This window comes from Pipistrellus kuhlii, unplaced genomic scaffold, assembly GCF_014108245.1.
Source record: "Pipistrellus kuhlii isolate mPipKuh1 unplaced genomic scaffold, mPipKuh1.p scaffold_m20_p_5, whole genome shotgun sequence".
NCBI lineage: Eukaryota > Metazoa > Chordata > Mammalia > Chiroptera > Vespertilionidae > Pipistrellus > Pipistrellus kuhlii.
This window is the reverse complement of record NW_023425551.1, coordinates 297,501-317,201: the sequence shown is the minus strand read 5'-3', so window position 1 is coordinate 317,201 and position 19,701 is coordinate 297,501. Positions and strand designations below refer to the sequence as shown.

Below are 19,701 nucleotides of genomic sequence, written 5' to 3'. Positions count from 1 at the left end.
GCTTTGTTTTTGGGCTCCGAGGACAAGCTGGGCCCCGGTGGGACGGGCAAGGCTTTCCCGGCAAAATGACAGCCATCGTTTCCGGAGAGAGAGCTGAGCATCTTGCTCCGCCCCACCTCCTCCCAGGGCCCACCCGGTGCGTGGGGCGTCACGGTCGGTGAGCTCTCCGGTTGGCCCAAATGAGGAGCGTAAAATTACGGCTTCCGGGCTCCAGCAGAAACCTGCCAACCGCGTTGCTTAAACTCAGGGGTCGCGCCCACCCACAGTGCTTTCCTGTGAGGTGGTTGGTCGGCGCCGGCGGCTGCGTGCCCCCAGCGTAAGCGATGATTGGAGGAGCTGGGATAAAAGGTTGCCCTCTCGGCCAATCAACGGCCAGGAAAATTGTTAGTTCCGGGTGGAGGGTCGTTGACCTACGCGATGCTGAGGCTTTTCCCTGAGTTAATATGGCTGCGCCCGGCATGTCGTGGGGTCGTGGGTGAGAGAAGGTGGCCAAGTGTCCCCTAGGCTTTGCCCACGGTCCGCTCGGCGATGGCGCTTCGGTCAAGGTGCTGGGAGTTGTTGTCGGTTCGAAGGAACCCCGGTAATCTCCCCACTTCTCCGCGATTGCTCCCCGGGGCCTGCAGGGCGGCGCGTTTCCTATTCCACGCGGCCAGCGAAGGGGAAACGAGCGCCCTGCGTTGTGATGAGAGGCTAGAAGTGAGGGAGCGGGGTCTGAGGTCACTGCTCCCTGCGACCACGCCCACCCTTTGCTTTGGGAGGATGGAGGGGAAAGTTGTGGTCTTGTCTGCGGTCGTCGCTTTTAAAGACGCGTGTGATGGTTTCTGTTCTCAGGGCGTGGGGGCGCGGCGCTCTCCACCCGTCCCGAGCCAGGGCTGCAGCCGGAAGCGGACCCCCTGGGAAATGAAGCGGTGGCCCCAGAGTTCACCAACCGGAACCCGCGGAATCTGGAACTCTTAGCCGTGGCCCGGAAAGAGCGGGGTTGGGGGACCGTGTGGCCCTCCCGCGAGTTCTGGCACAGGTGATTAGGTCGATAGTTACTGACCCGCAGAGCAGGGCGCATCAAGTCTTTGTCTTACACTTTGGTGTAAGCTGGAAAATGAAAACATAGAATAAGTTTATCTTTACCCAGAGAAGGGTCAGCAACTTAGCTCTATCTACTCAAACCCTTTTTAAAAATAGGTGATGTGTAAATACATCTCCACTCTCAGAAATACCAAGTTTCTCTTTGATCTGAGGGGTTAGGCGGACGTGTTTGGTTTATGCTTGAGATATCCTCATAAAGGCGAAGGGAAAATACCTTTCCCAAGTAAAACCGAGGTGAAGTACGTTGAAGTAAGTGAACACAACATTTAGCCATGTATTTCCTGAAGTCATTTATCTTGAGGAATCGTTTATTCTGTCATCTCCTCGTTTAGGTTGCGCGTTATAAGGACTCAGCATCACACAGAGGCACTCGTTGAGCACCGCAACGGCCAGGTTGTGGTTTCTGCATCCACACGTGAGTGGGCTATCAAAAAGCACCTGTACAGCACCACGAACGTGGCGGCCTGCGAGAACATCGGACGGGTGCTGGCAGAGCGATGCTTAGAGGCAGGAATCAACTTCATGGTCTACCAGCCAACGCCTTGGGAGGCAGCTTCAGAATCGGTATTTTGGTTTTCATGTACTTATTTTAAAAGTATTGTGTTAATTCTTGATATTAGATACTTACATCATAATAATAGGTCCGTATTTCAAATTCCCTTCATGTGTCAGACTCTGAGGTGGGTATCTTGATGTGCATTACCTAGTTTCATCCTCACAGCCTAAGGGTCAGGACTAGTGTTCCCGGTTCTGTAAATAAATAACAGACTGGCAAGTCCAGTCCTTGTGGGGGAGTTTTCAAACCCATGGTGACAGATTCTACAGCCATGATGTCGACCACTCTACTCCCTTGTTCATATATCAATGCCCTGTCTGTATAATAGTTAAAACATTGATATCCTTGAGGTTTCTACATTCTCGATTTTCTTACCTGTGTCGTTATAAAGGTCACTTTCTGAAAAACCAGTGTAGGTGGAAAGTTAGCAAAGAGCAAATCAGCTGTTCTCTTTCTACCAGGAAGTGGACTGTTTATTGTCAGCCTACTAGTGCTTATTTCTTTCCCGTTTTGGTCCTTCACACCAGATGAGACGACTGCAGGAGGCTGTGACAGAAGGGGGTGTGGTGCTTCAGGAGCCTCGGAGGATTTATGAGTGAAAGCAATGGAATGGAGGCGTTGGAACCTGTAAATGTCAGCTGTCAGCCATCACACCCATCAGCAGGGAGCACCTGGAAGAACAGGCACTCAGAAGTCTTAGGCAGTAATGGAACTGCAGAATGTCAGCAGTTACCAACAGCCCCTTCTCCCCTCGTGTGGGGGAGGCCAAAGCCTTCCCTCTGGACATTTCTGAGAAAAGCTGTCACAGTTATAATTAACTTCTGAAGGACAAATTAAATGTTTATAAGTTAAAGAATAAAGGCATAGTGTGATGTTTAAATTTCTATATTAAATTTCTTCATGATTTCAGCTCTCTCTGGCAAGAGTACACAGAAGAGGCTTATGCAAAGCACTTGTTACCATGTCTGGCTCAGAGAGGGTGATCTACATGATAGCCGTTGCTGCTCAGGATGTGGAGGTGGTTTTTTAAATATGAAACATCAGTAACAGTGTGTTAGAAGCAATCTTAGTAATGTGAGGTTAAAAGGGACAAATTCTGCCGGGACCGGTTTGGCTCAGTGGATAGAGGGTCAGCCTGCAGACTGAAAGGTCCCAGGTTCGATTCCGGTCGGGGGCATGTACCTTGGTTGCAGGCATATCCCCAGTGGGGGGTGTGCAAGAAGCAGCTGATTGATAATTCTCTGTCATTGATGTTTCTAACCCTCTATCCCTCTCTCTTCCTCTCTGTGGAAAATCAATAAAATATATTTTTTTAAAAAAGGGGGACAAATTCTAAGTCCAGTTTGGCTCCTGGACCCTAACAGGCAGAGCCAGATTTGGAAGGATAAAGGAATGCAACGAGGAACTGGAAGTTCGGGTGGAAATGGACAGGGACAGGGATTCTGAATGTGCCGTGAACATTGTTAGGTGGGAGACGAAGCTTGGAGCACATCCAAGTTCACCTGAAGTTGAACCTGGGTCAGATGGGTCATGGCAGCTCCACAGGAGTAGGTGAGATGGAGGTGTGAAGAGGAAGAACCTGCCAGCAGTGAAGGTGGCTTCGGCGTTGCCCCTCCATCATTAAATGTGCGGCCACTTTCATTCTCCCATAGAAGTGAAACCATCACTACCGTCCACCTGGGCAACCTGTGCTTTTTAAAGACAAATGTATTCCACACGTTTTAAAAGTGTAGCAGTCTGAGCGGCCTTCAGAATGCAGTGCCTCATTCCCTTTCATGATCAATAAGTAACCCAGTGCACACAGTTATCACATAAACAAACGGGCTTCGGGAACAGAAACACCGGCCTGCACCTCCGGCTGCTAAAACCAAACTCCTCGGAGCAGCCGGAGGCGCGGGCCTGCAGCCCACAGGGCGGCGCGGGCGGCCCGTCCCCTGCGCGGGCCCTTTAAGGCGGCGCACGTGGCGGCGGCGCGTGGCCGTGCGTGGCGGGCGCGGCGGCGTGGCCATGGACGTGGGCGCCGACGAGTTCGAGCGGAGCCTCCCTCTGCTGCAGGAGCTGGTCCAGGGCGCGGACTTCGTGGGTGAGGCCGGCCCCGGCCCGGCCCGGGCCTCCGCGCGGGGGTGGGGGGCCGCGGGGAGGGCCCGGGGACGGCGCTAGGCCGGGCCGGGGGCCGGGGCCGGGGCCGGGGGGGCCCCTCCAGCACCGGCTCCTCCGGGGCCCGGGGTCCGCATCCCCGCCCCGGGGCCCAGGCTGGGCGGCCGCCACGCCCGGACCTGGCGGCCCAGCCCGGCCGGCCCCGCTGGCCCCCTGGCTCCCGGTGAGCTCCCTGGCCCTTCCGCGGGGCTGCCCGCGACTCTGTCTGTCTCCCTCCCCGCAGGCCTGGACATAGAGTTCACCGGCCTCCGCACCAGCCTGCCCCGGGCCCAGCAGATCAGGTAAAGCTGGTGCTGCCTTAGCCTTAGGCCGGGCCGGGGCGGCGCTGCCCGGCCCCCGGGGGCACCCTGGCCCTGCCAGCGGGTTCTCGGCGGGCACCGTGGGCCCTGGGCCCTGGCCTCGGCCTCGGGGTGCTGGCTGTGGCCCCGGAAGGGGCTGAGCGGTGCTGGCCGGCCGGATGCCCTCTCACGGCCCGTTTTTTTCAGTCTTTTCGACCTGCCCTCGGAGTGGTACCTCAAGACCCGCCAGAGCGTTCAGCAGTTCACCGTCTGTCAGATTGGTGAGCGGGACCCGGCTGCTGGCCATGAGCCACGAGGGGAGCTGCTTGTACTGTCTCCGTGTTGTTGCTGTTCTTTATATATATATGTATGTGTGTGTATATGTATATATATATATAGCACAGGTGGGGATTTATTGTAGGCCCTCTTGTGCGTGTACGTTACAGGAGTGAGCGGGGCGCCCCCGGCAGTGGAATGGCAGAGTTGCCAGGATGGGTTCAGGTTCTGTCTGTGGTGCCGCTGTCCCCCGCCCCCCAGCCATCCGCAGAGATGGCAGAGACCCCGCCGACAGCGGGATGTGCTGCTGCCCCTCCCGCTGGCTGTTCCCCGGAGCGGATGTTGCTCACCTCGTAGAGGAAGAACGATGTGCTTGTTGTCCTGATCGACATTTTTAATACGGGGTCAACCGACTGTCTGTGAGGGCGGGCCATGTGGTCTGTTACACTACTCAGTTGTGTGTTTTTAAAATAATTGTCAGTTTTCCTTTTAAACATTTTTAAAAATATATCTTTATTGATTTTTTACAGAAAGGAAAGGAGAGAGAGAGAGAGCTAGAAACGTCGATGAGAGAGAAACATCAATCAGCTGCCTCTGGATGTGCCCGCAACCAACGTACATGCCCTTGACCGGAATCGAACCCGGGACCTTTCAGTCTGCAGACCGACGCTCTGCCACTGAGCCAAACCGGTTTCGGCTATACTACTCAGTTTTGCTATTGTTGCTGGAAATCAGCCACAGACAGTGCATAAACGAATGAGCATGGCTGTATTCCAATAAAACTTTATTTATAAAAACAGGCCTGGACAGACTTTGCTGACCCTTACTTGTCCAGTGAACGGTGGTGGACATCTTTGTGTGTGTGCTGCTGTCTCCTGCCCTTTGCTAGTTCTGTGGTGGTTCTTTAACCAGATGGAAAGGCCCTTTGAAAAGTACGGGAAATAGGTCTGTTCCTATTGCCCCCCCCACCTCCCCCGGCAGTCTTTCACTCTGTGAACGGGTTTTTTTTTAACAATGCAGACATTGTAAAGCAAGTATTATAAATATATACATCTTCATGGTTTGGGATGTTCCCCTTGGTTAGTTTTAAAACTATGGAAATGTTGCTTTAGCCCTGGCTGGTTTGGCTCCGTGGATAAAGCATCGGCCTGCGGACTGAGGGGTCCCGGGTTCGATTCTGGTCAGGGGCAGGCACAGGCCTGGGTTGTGGGCTCGATCCCCATTAGGTGATGTGCAGGAGGCAGCCAACCAATGATTCTCTCTCATTGATGTTTCTGTCTCTCCGTCTCCCTTCCTCTGTGAATTCAGTAAAGATCTATTTTTAAAAACAAAATAGAAATAAAAATGTCGCTTTAACTTCTGTGTTTGAAGAACCATTCACAATTATGTTGAGTAATTTGAGTGTGAATTACATTTGGCTGCGCTCGGGTTTTGGATCTGGCTTTCCTCCTCCTCCTCCTCCTCTTTTTTTTTTTTTTTAAATGAGCTTTTCCTCTCCGGAAGCCCACACGATGCTTCTGGATTCAGAGCTCTGTTCAGAGGTTTTGCTCTGGGAACTTCTGGTAGCTTCCTTGGTACTCATTCGCTCCTCCTCTTCTAGGGCTGTCTGTGTTTTCCAGTGTCGAAGGAGAGGCGAACAAGTATGTACAAACCCTTTGCAGAACGCCTGGCTCTTGACCGTCTCCACCTCTCTCCCCAAATGCTGCTCCAGGCTCTCCCCTGCTCCTGGGCCCTGCGCCTGCTCTCTCCCCTGCAGGCTCGGCTCGCCTTCAAGTCTCTGGAAGCAGCACCGTTTCTGGGGCCTTTCCTGACCCTGCCCTGCACCTTAGCTGCTCTTTTCCCTGTTGCCCTGGTGTCCGGCCTGGCCTCAGGGTCACAGCAAGGGAGGGCGAGGAGCCAGGCATCAGTGGTCAGAACGATGGGATGGCCCGCTGGGGGCCCAGGGGGGGGCGGATCCTGCTCTTCCAGGGCAGGGTCTCTGCCTTTTTCCGTGGGACCCTCCCCCCCGGGACCGTCACAGGACTGGGAACAGCCCCCACTGAAATGCTCCTCAGTGAAGGCGCCCGCCCTGAGCCAGTTTTAAAACGGGTTTGGCTTTTTCTCCTTACGCTCTGTTCTCTTGTAGGTACGTGGCCCATTCCTGTAACTTCTTTCTCTTCCCCACGACGTTTGGGATTCTGGACTCGGAATTCTCTTTCCAGGCCTCCAGCATACAGTTTCTGAATCAGTATGGCTTCGACTATAACAAGGTGCGCCCCGGGGAGGGGGCGCTGTGGGGGAGGGGGACAGAGTGGGGAAGGGTCTCTGGTCCCCCTCTTTCCCACTCACGTCCAGGAGGGTTCTGAGCTCCCTGTACAGAGGGGCTCCTCAGCCAGCCCCCCGATTCTCCTCCCGTCTCCAGTTTCTCAAACACGGAATCCCATACATGAACGAGGAGCAGGAGAAGCAGATCAAGCACAGCATCCTGTCCGGGAACTGGCGCGTCCGCAGGTACAGCCAGGCTGGGGCGGGTGGCGACGCCCCCTAAGCTGCGGTGGCATCGGGCCTGCGCTCAGTCCCCATAACCGCCCGGGCGGGTGACCCCATCCGCACGCCGAGGGGCAGCCTCTGCCCGATGGGAGCTCAGGGCTTCACATGGAGGACGAGCGGCAGAGGCCCTGCCCCCAGGGCCATGGCACTGCCCATGGTGTGTTGACCTTCAGTGTGACCTTGGCGAGTTTTTAGGGGGCCCATGACCATGTCGGTCACATGCCTCCACTTGGATGGACATGTCTCCTCATGCGCTGACCCCGCTGTGTCCCCTGCCCTTTACCCGTGGCCCCCAGTGCCAGCGGTCCCCCTGGAGGCTGCCCTCCTGCAGAGGGGGCAAAGGGCGCGGTGGGCGAGGGCAGCCTGTGTGGGGGAGGGGCACCCCCGACCCCGTGTCAGTTCCCTGGTTTTGAACAAACTGTCTCAGCCCCTGGCTCCAGGGTCATGCCTTTGACAGCTGTTAACTCTGCGAAATGAGGAGGCATCACTGGGTCCAGGTCATCGTCTTATGCGATGTTGGCGTTTCTTGCTTTTTAAAAAACTGTATCCTTTTTGTGGTTTTCATATTAAAAATGCAGCTTTTTGTAGGGGAAAAGCCATCTTGAATTTGAGCCTTCTGTTATTTTCATGGAAAGGCTTTCTGTACCTCAGTCACATGACATTCTTCTGCCCGGAGACAGGAGAGGTACTCGGTGTTCCTCTCCGCCTTCCTCCACCAGATGGTGCCTTCTCCCCTCGCTGCCCAGCGAGCGGCCTCCGCCCAGCCCAGCCGCAGCCCCTGGCACAGTCCCCCGTAGCCCCCGTGCACCCGCGGGGGCGGGAGGAGGAGGGGCGGCCTCTGCCGCAGAGCCGGCTTGGAAAACAAACGTTTTTCTGGTGCCTTTTCTGCCAGCATCACAGTTTAACACTTGAGGCTCCAGAGCTGCTCCCAGGTTCACATCAGCACTGGGTTCTGGAAGGTTCTCTAACATCCCCCCTTCCTGTGCCCATTTTCAGTTCCCTGGACAAAGACCAGATGAAGGCGGTCATCGACGAGGTGACCCGGTGGCTGCACCTGGCGGAGGAGGGCGACTGGATGACGCTCCCTGGCATCGCTGGTAGGCGGGGGCGCCGCTGCAGCCCTCGCACCCTCCTCCGCGCCAGCGTCCGCTCCGGGTCCGGTGGAGAGAGCGAGCTCTGCCCAAGGGGAGGAAGGGCAGTCTGCCTTGGAGCCCGGTCCTGAGTGCCCCGTGTCCTTGTGTTGACCTTGATCCTGGGTTTGCCCCCACGGTGCAGAGGCGGTCACACAGAGCAGGCCCTGGTCCGTGGACCCCCGGGGTCTCTGAGGCCCTTGCCAAGGCGTCCATGAGGTCACAAGCATTGTAAGAATACCACTCGGCTGTCGCTGGCCGCTGGCATGGTGCCGTCCGCACTGATGGCATCGAAGCTCAGGCGGGCGAACCAGTCAGCACCGGCCCAGGGGTGCTGGTCACCAGGGGATTCTGTCAGCAGTGACTCAGCAGTGACGCTCAGTTTGAACAAATCCAATTGTGCCCTGGCCAGTGTGGCTCGATTGGTTGGAGTGTTGTCCTGCACATTGAAAGGTCACAGGTTAGCCGAAACCGGTTTGGCTCAGTGGATACGGTGTTGGCCTGCAGACTGAAGGATCCCAGGTTTGATTCGGGTGAAGGGCATGTACGTTGGTTGCGGGCACATCCCCAGTGGGGGGTGTGCAGGAGGCAGCTGATCAATGTTTCTCTCTCATCAATGTTTCTAACTCTCTTTCCCTCTCCTTCCTCTCTGTAAAAAAATCAATAAAATATATTAACAAAAAAGAAAAAAGAAAAAAAGAAAGAAAGATCGCAGGTTAGAGTCCTGGTCAGGGAACATACCTAGGTGGCGCCACGGGTTCAGTCTCCAGTTTGGCACGTAGGAGAGGCAACCGATTGATGTCTCTCCTTCTTCCCTGCCCCCCCTGTCTCTGTCTCTCTCTCTCCCTTTCCCTTTCTCTGTAAAATCAATGACCATATCAAGTGAGGATTTAAAAAAATTCAATTTTATTTACTCTCCTTGGTAAAGAAGCAATATTCTTTAAAAAAAACAAAAACAAAAAACCACAACACTTTATTGTTCAGATTATTACAATTGTTCCTCTTTTCCCCCTATGCCCTTAACCCTCCCTACTGTCCTCATCCATAGGTGTATGATTTTTGTCCAGTCTCATCCCACACCTCCACACCCTTCCCACCCCCCCCAGGATTGTCAGTCCACTCCCTTTCTATGCCCCTGATTCCATTATATTCACCAGTTTATTCTGTTCCTCAGATTTAAAAAAATATATATATTGATTTTTTTACAGAGAGGAAGGGAGAGGGATAGAGAGCCAGAAACATGGATCAGCTGCCTCCTGCACACCCTACACTGGGGATGTACCCGCAACCAAGGTACATGCCCTTGACTGGAATCGAACCTGGGACCCTTCAGTCCATAGACCAATGCTCTATCCACTGAGCAAAACTGGTTAGGGTTGTTCATCAAACTTTTTATCCACTTGATTTTTAGATTCACTTTTTGATATGTATTTGTTGTTCATAATTTTTATCTTTACCTTTTTCTTCTTCCTCTTCTTTTTAAAAAAAAATATATTTTATTGATTTTTTACAGAGAGGAAAGGAGAGAGATAGAGAGCTAGAAACGTAGGGATGAGAGAGAAACATCGACCAGCTGCCTCTTGCACACCTCCTATCGGGGATGTGCTCGCAGCCAACGTACATGCCCTTGACCGGAATCGAACCTGGGACCTTTCAGTCTGCAGACCAACGCTCTACCACTGAGCCAAACCTGTTTCGGCCTTCTTCCTCTTCTTAGTATCTTTCAGCATTTTATATAATACTGGTTTGGTGGTGATAAACTCCTTTAGCTTTTTCTTATCTGTGAAGCTCTTTATCTGACCTTCAATTCTGAATGATAACTTTGCTGGGTAGAGTAATCTCGGTTGTAAGTTCTTGCTATCCATCACTTTGAATATTTCTGCCACTCCCTTCTGGGCTGCATAGTTTTTTGAGAAATCAGCTGAAAATCTTATGGGTACTCCCTGGTAGGTAACTAACTTTTTCTCTTGCTGATTTTAATATTCTCTCTGCCTTTTGCTCTTGGCATTTTAATTATGATGTGTTTTGGTGTGGTCCTCTTTGGATTCCTCTTGTTTGGGGTTCTGTGCGCTTCTTGGACTTGTAAGTATTTCTTTCACTGTGTGGGGGAAGTTTTCAGTCATTATTTCCTCAAACAGCTTTTCAGTATCTTGCTCTCTCTCTTCTGGCACCCTCATAATTCAGATGTTGGTATACTTTAAGTTGTCTCAGAGGCTTCTTACACTGTCTTCATATTTTTGGATTCTTTTTTCTTTTTTCTTTTCCAGTTGGATGTTTTTTGCTTCTTTGTGTTCAAATCTTTGACGTGGTTCTTGTGATCCTCTAGTCTGCTTTTGGATCTCTGTATGTTATTCTTTATTCAGTCAGTGTATGTTTCATTTCTAGTTGGTCCTTTTCATATCCTCCAGGGTCTCGCTAAATTTATCGGCAGTTTCTAGAAATTTCTTGAAAAACCTTATAACCATAGTTTTGAACTCTATATCCTCCATTTCTTTCATTTGTGACCTGTTTCTTTGTGCATTTTGGCTGCTTCCCTGTGTTGATAGAGTGGCTTTGTGTGCTAGGTGCCTTTAGGGCCCATTGGCTCAGCCTCCCCAGTTATCTGAGGTGGACACTCTTGGTGCACTCCTTTGTGGGCTGTGTGCACAGTCTTGTTGTAGTTAAGCCTTGATTGTTGTTGGCATCACTGGGAGGAATTGAACTCCAGGCCAATTGGCTGTGAGGATCAGCTGTGTCTACGATGGGAGAACTTCTGCAATGGAGACACTCTTATGAGGCAAGACTTGCTTCGGTGGGCTTTGGTGCTCACTGAGTCTTCCCCCTGAGTGTGTCCCTTATGGATCTGAGGAGTTGTAATCTGGATGGTCCCACTCTGACCCATGGGTACCCTGGCTCTTGGACCTACAAGGAGGTGCAAATGGAAAAAAGGGAAAATAACTGACAGTCTGGCTAGTGCTAAAGCCGGAGTTTCAGTCAGACGCTGGGATTTAGGAAAACCTGAGTCTGCACCGCAGGCTGGCCAGCGTCCCTGAGGCCTCTGCAGCTGCAGCAGCATGCACAGCCTCCCAGGCCTCTCCTCGCCGCGCTGCGCGGAAACTGTGAGCCTCGGAAGAAGTGTGCACCTCGCCTCCCTGCTCGGGAGGCCGTGGGCTTGGGCGCCCCGAGGGCTGCTTTCCCTCTGATGGGCCTCTCAGCTCCCGTTCCCTCGGCCCCTGGGGGGAAGGCGGGGAGCTGGTCCGGCCGTGGGATCCTGGGTGAGCTGTCTCCCTGCCCTAGGCTTCCGGGCCTTCGAGGTGCAGCTGGTGCTGAGGCAGGCCCTCCCGGACATCTGGACAGTGCTGCGAGACCAGGCGGTGAGTCCTCCCTGCAGCGGGCACCGCAGCCACCCCATCGCCTCCCTCCCCGGCCAAAGCTGGCCCCCCGGGAACTGTGTCTGTCTCTCTTTGCCGATCTCCGCCCCTCCCCTCCCCTCCCCTCCGTTGGCAGCTTCCCCAGGACGAGCCCTGTCTCCTTCCCCAGGTGATCGTGAAGAAGGTGAGCAAGCAGCACCGCTGGTACCTGCAGAACACCTCCTGCGACCGCGAGAGCTGCTGGCGGGAGCAGATCCTCCTCTCCGCCAGGGGCTTCTCCGTGTTCTTCCAGATGCTGGTGAAGGCCCGGAAGGTAGGAGCGCCCTCTCCTCCGGGCGCATGCGGGGCTCCAGCGGGAGGTCTGAGCGAGCGGCTCCTTGTTGATAGCCGGCTGTGCGGCCTGACCGGCACAAAGCATGGTGGGTACGCTGGAGGGCAGACTCCTGGCACGTCAGCACCAACTGGCCTAAAACTCCTCCCCGGAGGGAGTGCTGCTCTGCCTCCCGTTTGAGTCCTCCCCCCTCACTGCGGCCCTCTGGGAGGGAGGGAGGGATGGGGAGGGTGAGAAGGGATGGCCGTGTGGCAGGTGTTGTGGGTTCTGAAGCTGCACCCTTCGCAGGAGCGTGTTCGCCTGCAGCGCCCACTCCTGTCCTTTAAAGCTCCCCTTTCCTCCCTGTCGCTTTCCTCCAAGCAGCCCTTGGTGGGACACAACATGATGATGGACCTGCTACACCTGCACGAGAAGTTCTTCAGGCCCCTCCCAGGTGGGCACGCCTGGTCCTCTCCTGCCCCAACCTCAGCTCGTCACCCGAGGGGCCTGGGCCCCGACTCCCGCTCCTGCAGGAGCACCCAGGGCCCGCGCACCCCCTCTCCACGCCCGCACCCCCCTCCCCACGGTGCACACCCCCCTCCCCGGGGCCCGCGCACCCTCCCCGGGAGCTGTGAGGAGGTGCTGTGTGAGTGAGAGGCTGGTTCAGAGAGAGATCAGCAGTGAAGGGTCAGGCAGATGTGATGGTAGAGCGATGGCAGGGCACCCACAGGAAAGAAGGAGCGCAGCTGCCTTGGGTGCAGAAATGGGAGGGCATAGGGAGGGTGTTTGTGGTAAACCTGTTTACACTGCATGCAGGTGCAATGTTGATAAGCATACCAGTGGATAGTTAGACATTGTTATGATTTTTAGTGGATTTTTCCCTGTACGGTCGTTTACAAATGCTGACTTCCCACCTGATTCCCAGCAGCACCTCCTCCTCCTCTTCCAGTGGCTGGAACTCGGCCCCCTCCACGGGGCAGTGTTGGCAGTGGCAGCATCCTGAACTTCCTTGGCTTTTGTTGTTCCACACGGAGGTGGCGGCCAGGCTGGGACTGGGAAAGGCTTAATGAGCAGAGACACGGGTCTTCTGTCTCTGTTTCGTTTGCTGCCTAAGCAGAGGTGACCAGTGAGGCTGAAGAACTCTCCCTCCCAGTTTGCCAACCAACTCACCCTGCCTGTCTGTCATCTCCGCAGAAAGCTACCAGCAGTTCAAGCGGAACATCCACGGCCTCTTTCCCGTCCTCGTGGACACGAAGAACGTGACGAAGGACATCTGGAAGGTGAACCAGGAACCTGCCTCCGGGGAGGGGCCTGTCCACAGACCGCCCTCCTCTCCGCAGAAACCTCTTCTCACAGCTGACAGCCAGCATCACCTTCCTCTTGGGCGCGGCCTCCGCCCGCCCTCAGTGCCCGTGTTTTGACTTGTGTCCAGCTGCTGTGCTTGTTCAGGCCCAACAACAGAGGCTGACACAGGCCTAGTGTTTGCACCACGCTTAAAGGCGGGGGACACACACACACACACACACACACACTCTCTTTAAAAACCTTGAGGCAATCATCTCTATTGAGCCTTAGCCTTAAGCTGGGGTCGACAAACTCATTAGTCACCAGAGCCAAATATCAACAATACAACGACTGAAATTTCTTTTGAGAGCCAAATTTTTTAAACTTAAACTTCTTCTAACGCCACTTTTTCAAAATAGACTCACCCAGGCCGCGGTATTTTGTGGAAGAGCCACGCTCAAGGGGCCAAAGAACCGAATGTGGCTCTCGAGCTGCAGTTTGCCGACCACGGCCTTAAGGTCCTGGGTTTCCAACCCAGCCCATCAGCACCACCTGGAGCTAAGTCTGCCCTGGGCCTCCATTAGCTCCTCTGGTTGGGAGGAGGGTGATCTCTGAGGTGCTCAGGTGACTTCTATGGTGCGTTTGGTTTAAGTACAGTTAAGAAGGTAAACTTAGCCGAAACCGGTTTGGCTCAGTGGTTAGAGCATTGGCTTGTGGACTGAAAGGTCCCGGGTTTGATTCCGGTCAAGGGCATGTACCTTGGTTGTGGGCACATCCCCAGAAGGGGGTGTGCAAGAGGCAGCTGGTCGATGATTCTCATCGATGTTTCTAACTCTCTATCCCTATCTCTTCCTTTCTGTTAAAAAAACCAATATATATATATATATATATATATATATATGTGTGTGTGTGTGTGTGTGTGTGTATGTATATATATATATATTTATATATATATTTATATATTTTAAATATATATATATATATATATATATATATATATATATATATATTTATTTATTTTTTAATTTTTTTTAAGGTAAACTTAGGCCCAGGGTCCGTGGCTCTGTGGTTCAGTGTTGACCTGTGAACCATGAGGCCACAATTCAATTCCTGGTCAGGGATTGTGCCTGGACTGTGGGCTCGATTCCCAGTGTGGGGCATGCAGGAGGCAGCCGTTCAGTGATTCTCTGTCAGCATTGATGTTCCTCTCTGCCTCTCCCTTCCTCTCTGAAATCAATAAAAACATTTTTAAAAAGTTAAACTGAGTAACAGAAAGAGGAATTGGATCCATGTCGTTGAGCCTTAAGCTGATCACTTACAGAAGCGAGGCTGAGCTGCGGGCACCTCTCTGCCGGAGACTCGCTCTTTCTGTAGCTCCCCCGCCTCAGCCCCGAGGCGTCTGTGCTGCTGCTGCCTCTGCGTCACTGCGCCACCCTGGGGGTGGGGGGGGCTCACTGCGGGGGCCACGGTGCTCCTTTCCACCAGACGTGGTGACCGGCACTGCCCAGGCCTGCCCGTCTTGCCATGCCTGGTGCCTACACGTGTGCCTGGGCTGATGCCTTGGAGTCTGTGTTTCTAGAACTCTTCGTCCTTGTCTTTGGAGGAAGACGAGATGAGCTGTGTCTGTGGCAGCTTTTGCTTGCTTAGGTCCGTGGTCGGCAAACCACATGTGGCTCTTTGGCCCCTTGAGTATGGCTCTTCCACAAAACACCACGGCCTGGGCGAGTCTATGTTGAAGAAGTGGCGTTAGAAGAAGTGTAAGTTTAAAAAATGTGGCTCTCCAAAGAAATGTCAATCGTCGTCCTGCTGATACTTGGCTCTGTGGACTGATGAGTTTGCTGACGGCTGGCCTAGGGGACTGGGGCCCAGAGGGGGCCCAGGCCCTGGGAGCCCTGGCGCTGAAATGAGGAGGGGATGTCTGAGGAAGCAGAGGTGGTGGGAGTTGCCGTCGTTATGACCGTCGGACAGCTGAAGCAGATAACACCACAGACAAACCTTCCCCTCGTTTGTTTCCGTGGCGGCAGGAGCTGAACTTCCCGAGGGTGTCCAACCTCTCCGAGGTGTACGACGTGCTGGACAGGTGCGGGGTGCCGTCTGGGCTGCTGCTGGGCGGGTGGCTCCCGGACACTCGGCCCGCGGGGGCCTGGGGCCCGGGGAGCGAGGTCCGATGTCCGTGCTGAGGCTGCGGAGCCTGTTCCAGAGGGAGGGCCGGGGCCGTGGCAGCACAGCCTGTGGATGAAGTGGCCCATCCTGTGGGCGGGGCTTGGGGCCTCCTTGGATCTGTTTCCGGTTGCCGGGGCGATGAGCCGTGGGAGAACAGAGTGGTTTGGTTTTTCTTGGGAACCGTGACCTTTCTTTCGGGCCTAAAGCTGTGCCAGGCCTGGTGGGCACACATTCAACATTGCATGAGTGGGCGATGCCAGCACTGCTGCCGTGGTGGGTGGTGTGGTCACCTCTGTCTGTCCTGATGCCCCAGGACAGGCAGCCCCGGGCAAGGCTGGTGCCGAGTGCCTGTGGGCGCCCGAGCTCAGGTGCGGGTCCGATGGAGGCTCAGAACCCCTGGGCAGCTGTGCCTGCTGCTCTCACCTCCCCCTGGCCCTTCCCAAGGCCTTGGCCCGGGCCCAGATCCCTGCCTTTTTTGTTCCCTTCAGAGGTGGCTCGGTGCTGGGGCAGTTTTTATATGAACGGAGGCGGCGAGGGGAGAGCCAGAGGCGCTGTCTCAGTGAACGGTCTCCATCCTTTTCTCTCCTCACAGTGACCTGAATCCCACGAGGAACTCTGGGCCAGTGATTGTTCACGCCAGCAAGTGCGAGAAATACGGTAGGTGCCGCGGGGCGGGCTCCTCACGGCACCGCACCAGGGGCGAGATGAGGCGGGCCGGGCGCAGGGTGTCCTGGGCTGTGCCCCGTTTCCCCCGCCCCCGCTCGAAAGGAGCTTCTTGGAGGCTCTTGAGGCCCCGGGTGGGGGTGTCTGCTCCCCTGGGCCATGGTGAGCCGCCTGTAGGGGAGCTCAGCTCCCTGCTTCCTCCTCCTGCGGGTGCTCGGGGGCCGTGAGGACTGGAGGTGAGTGTAGGGTTGGGGGGGGAAGGGAGCACAGGTCTCAGAGGAAGGAGGTGGAGGCTGCAGGTGCGGGGCCAGTGTCAGTGTGGGGCGGGGCGGGGCCGGGTGGTTCACAGCCCACACGTGCATGCTGTGGGGAGCCTCCTTTTCCAGGTGGTTCTAATCGCCGCTTCCTCTCCCCTGCTCCGAACGCGCCTCAGCCGAGACAAAGTGCCCCCACGAAGCTGCGTACGATGCCTTCCTCTGCGGGTCAGGTGGGCCGCTGTCCGCTCAGGGAGACTGGCCTGGCCGGTGGGCGCGTCGGCCTATGAGCCGGGAGGTCACGGTTCAGTTCCGGTCAGAGCGCATGCTCGGGCTGTGGGCTCCATCCCCAGAAGATCCGAGGTTCTCTCTCACTGTTGATGTTTCCATCCCTCCCTCTCCCTTCCTCTCTGAAATCAATACAAATATTAAAAATAAAATAAAAGACTAGTCACTGGTTGCCCAGTGGTTAGGTCTCGGCCTGTGCACGCAGTATTGGGTTCTATTCCCAGTGCAGGGCACGTGCTTGGGTTGCAGGTTTAATCCCTGGCCCCGGTCAGGTGTGTGGGAGGCAGCTAACCGCTGTCTCTCTCTCCCCCTCTCTCCCCCTCTCTCCCCCTCTCTCCCGCTATACCTCTCTTACCCCCCCCCCCTCCCTCCCTTCCACTGTCTCTCCACAATCAGTGGAAAATACCCTCTGGTGGGGATTAACAGAAAGTAAATAAGTAAAGAAGACTCTGCTTCATTCCTGCGAATCCTGCCATCCATGCGTTCCCGGCGGGTGGCACATGTGGGGAAACGCCTGCGCCTGCAGGTTAGGCCTGGTGTTGGGGCTGAACCTTGACACGAGGTCCATTTCTGCTTCCCCCAGTTCTCCTGAAGGTGGCGCACCTGCTGCTGTGGAGGGTGCACGGGTGAGTGTCCCTGCCTCCCGCAGGCCTTGGCCCCGCTGCGGGCCGGACCCCCACAGGAGGGAGGCGCCTGTGGGTGTCACTGTGTGAACGCAGCCCCCGCAGGAGGCAGTCCCCCCACTGCCTGCCCCCGTGCTGGTCGGGCTCCTGGCCCCCGTGCTGGGCACTGGGAAGACCCCGTGTCGGCCACGGCCGTGGGTCAGGCGTCGGTTCTCATCCCGCCCCAGTGCCCCCCACACCCGGGGCTGGGTGTCTGTCACCACGTTCTGCTCAGAGCAGAGGACAGCCGGTGGGAGGCGGTCCAGGCCAGTGAGGACGTCCTTGGGCCGCGCAAAGCACGGGGCGATGCTTGACCCCAGGCTGGGGCCCTGAGTCTGCGGTGGCGGTTCGGGGCACGGCCACACCGGAAACCCGCCTCCCGCAGCCCCGTCCGCCGCGATGCCTTTGCTGGGGGACTTGGCAGCCACTGCAGAGCCGATCATGTCTCGTGTGCTCTGAGTCTGACTTGGAAATAACTTGGGAGTCGTCTGTCCCGCTGGGTTTGGCCTGTGTCTGTCCATCTGAGTAACAGATTGTGCATAGAAATGTCCACAGCATGTAGACGTGAGGTTCATGACTTAAACGAGAACCCTGCCACCCAGCCCCCTTTCCTGTGTGTGGGTGGCGCCCCAGTGCCCCCGGGAGGTGCGTGTGCCAGCGGCAGAGGCAGCCCCCGCGTGGCGTCCCTGGTGCCCGCACAGGGCCTCACAGCCCCGGAGCCCCGGCTCAGCAGTTCCTGCCGCGGGGCCGGCTTGGCCGTGGCCGGTGTGGACGGGCGGGGCTGGGGCGGGACGGGGTGGAAGAGGGACGTCAGGCGGAGTGGAGGGGGATGTCCGTCCGGGATGGTAAGGTGGGCGTCTGGCCAGTGCCCTCCCTCTCCACCGCTGGTCACCAAGCGTCACAGCCGATGGTGCTGCCTGGAAGCTTGGCTCTGGCAAGGGCCCGGGCACCTTTCTGGGGTTGGTGGAGGGCCGTGTGTGTTGGGGGCGGGGCGGGGGGGACCTGAGGGGTTGCGGGGAGGGCAGGGGCGTCGTCCCGGAGCTGCAGCCTCGGCCGAGGTGTGTGCGTGGCGCTGGTGCCGAGTGCCGGCGTCTGTCCAGCAGGGCCGGCTCCGCCCCGGAGCCCTCCTTCCCCCGGTACCTGGACGTGCTGGCCCCCTACGTGAACCAGGTGAACCTGATCCGGGCCGGGGTCCCCAAGATCGTGAGTACCGTCCCCCCACTGCGCCTCAGTCCGCGGCGGGCCGGTCCTGCGTGTCTTGGGGGGGAGGCTCTGATAACAACAATCAGCTGAGGAGGTGCCGCTCGCTGAGCGGGTCTTGTTCGCGTCTTTCTGCCCAGACCTGCGTGGACCCACCCTGTCCTCCCCCGCCCTCGCTCTCCACCCCGAAGGAGCCCTGCCCTGTTTCTCTCAGGGCCTCAGCCTGGGTGGGCCGTCAGGGGAACGGTGGGAGTTTCCATCTGTCCTTCTGTTCTAGAACTTCTCTGGCCCAGATTACCCCAGCATCCGGCCCCCCATCCTCATCCTCAGCGTCCGGCGGTGGCCGGGCGTCACCGAGCAGCAGGTCTATCGCGAGTTCCAGAGTCTCTGCAAATTCGACGTCCGCCGGCTCACACGGAGCCAGTTCCTGCTCCTGACCAACAAGTTCAAGGAGTAGGTGCCCTGGGCTCAGCTGCCCCGGGCTGTCTCCTCTGCCCCCCTCCCCTCCCCTCCCCTCCCCTCCCCGCAGCCCGGCACCTGCTCGGAGCGGAGCCGCGGGCGTGCAGCCTGCCTGACCCAGCGCCTCCCCCGCAGCGCCCGCAGCGTCCTGAAGGAGTACCGGGGCCACCCCTCGCTGCAGGTGTCCCTCTTCCGCTACTGGCGGCACTCGCCGGACGTGCAGTGCCTGCTGCGGTGAGTGTGCCCGCGTCTGGCCAGGCTCCGCTTCGCAGCTGGGTGTGTCCTAAGGCATTCTGTAACGTTTTATTTTTAAAACTTTCTATTGATTTATTGATTGTGGTATCACATATTGTCCTCATCCCCCCATTCCCATCCCAAACCCCTCCCCACGGATGCCCCCCCCCCCTGTGGCTTTGCTTGTTTTTTGTTAATCCTCGCCCAGGGATGTTTTACATGGATTTTTAGAGAGCGTGGAAGGGAGAGGGAGAGACACAGAGAGAGAGGGAGACACCAGATGGCTGCCTCACACACATACCCGCACTAGGGCCAGGGATCAAGCCTGCAACCAAAGTACGTGCCCTTGACCGGAATCGAACCCAGGACCCTTCGGTCTTCGGGCCGATGCTCTGTCCACTGAGCCACACCGGCTAGGGCTGTTCTGTTACGTTTGCTGGGTTTATGGCCACCCGCTGTGTTTTTGCGGCACCATCGTAGGCCCCTGTCTGTGGGGTTCCCGCTGAGCGGGAGGCAGTCAGTAAAGGAGGGATGCACCGTCTGTTGGTGACAGGTGCTTATTAGCGAGGAGAGCAGTTCGGGGCGAGGGGAGGCGTGCGGTGGAAGGAGCGGTGCAGGCCCTGTGCCCGGGCCGAGGGGCCACAGGGCGAGGCCTCTGGCGGGACGTGCCTGGTGCCCGGGGGGGAAGTCCGGACCTTAGTCACGGGCTGTGGCTTGGACAGCTCAGTGGCCGCGGGGGTGGAGATGGGGGTGGGGGTGGGGGTGGGGGTGGGGGAGGTGGGCACAGACAGACTGGAGCAGAGTCGGGTTTGAGTCCAGAGCTTG

General features: G+C 56.5%; 2 protein-coding genes across 4 annotated transcripts in view; both read left to right on the top strand.

Annotated features, from left to right (window-relative positions):
- The first annotated feature begins 260 nt into the window (after nt 1–260).
- On the top strand, nt 261–2,519 carry MRPL18 (mitochondrial ribosomal protein L18). 2 transcript variants are annotated; one of them, XM_036415023.2, is made up of 4 exons: nt 261–580; nt 832–1,018; nt 1,416–1,498; nt 2,167–2,234. In XM_036415023.2, exons 1-4 carry the CDS (start codon nt 529–531, stop codon nt 2,232–2,234), a joined length of 390 nt encoding a protein of 129 aa, XP_036270916.1. In that variant the 5' UTR covers nt 261–528. The 2 variants fall into 2 exon arrangements, with proteins under 2 accessions (XP_036270916.1, XP_036270914.1); XM_036415021.2 differs by having other exon boundaries at nt 371–580; nt 1,416–1,647; nt 2,167–2,519.
- Nucleotides 2,520–3,579: 1,060 nt separating this feature from the next.
- PNLDC1 (PARN like ribonuclease domain containing exonuclease 1) overlaps nt 3,580–19,701 on the top strand; it is a 16,626-nt gene continuing 504 nt past the window's right edge. The window contains exons 1-18 of one of the 2 annotated variants that reach the window (XM_045573076.1): nt 3,580–3,722; nt 4,020–4,077; nt 4,282–4,355; nt 5,951–5,990; nt 6,476–6,599; nt 6,752–6,840; nt 7,876–7,976; nt 11,286–11,362; nt 11,529–11,672; nt 12,051–12,123; nt 12,864–12,949; nt 14,978–15,033; nt 15,709–15,773; nt 16,213–16,266; nt 16,905–16,947; nt 18,087–18,186; nt 18,461–18,636; nt 18,778–18,876. In XM_045573076.1, the coding sequence (XP_045429032.1) occupies nt 3,647–3,722; nt 4,020–4,077; nt 4,282–4,355; nt 5,951–5,990; nt 6,476–6,599; nt 6,752–6,840; nt 7,876–7,976; nt 11,286–11,362; nt 11,529–11,672; nt 12,051–12,123; nt 12,864–12,949; nt 14,978–15,033; nt 15,709–15,773; nt 16,213–16,266; nt 16,905–16,947; nt 18,087–18,186; nt 18,461–18,636; nt 18,778–18,876 (1,535 nt within the window). In that variant the 5' untranslated portion in view covers nt 3,580–3,646. The remainder of the gene's footprint in view (nt 3,723–4,019; nt 4,078–4,281; nt 4,356–5,950; nt 5,991–6,475; nt 6,600–6,751; nt 6,841–7,875; nt 7,977–11,285; nt 11,363–11,528; nt 11,673–12,050; nt 12,124–12,863; nt 12,950–14,977; nt 15,034–15,708; nt 15,774–16,212; nt 16,267–16,904; nt 16,948–18,086; nt 18,187–18,460; nt 18,637–18,777; nt 18,877–19,701) is intronic. The other variant, XM_036415024.2, reaches the window with a different exon arrangement.

Bases quoted from the DNA above. Each gene is read 5' to 3' on its own strand.
- MRPL18 (XM_036415021.2), top strand. From the start codon at position 529: ATGGCGCTTCGGTCAAGGTGCTGGGAGTTGTTGTCGGTTCGAAGGAAC. The intron at 581-831 runs GTAATCTCCCCA...TTCTGTTCTCAG, and splicing joins GTCGGTTCGAAGGAACCCCG to GGCGTGGGGGCGCGGCGCTC. The intron at 1,648-2,166 runs GTATTTTGGTTT...CCTTCACACCAG, and splicing joins GGGAGGCAGCTTCAGAATCG to ATGAGACGACTGCAGGAGGC.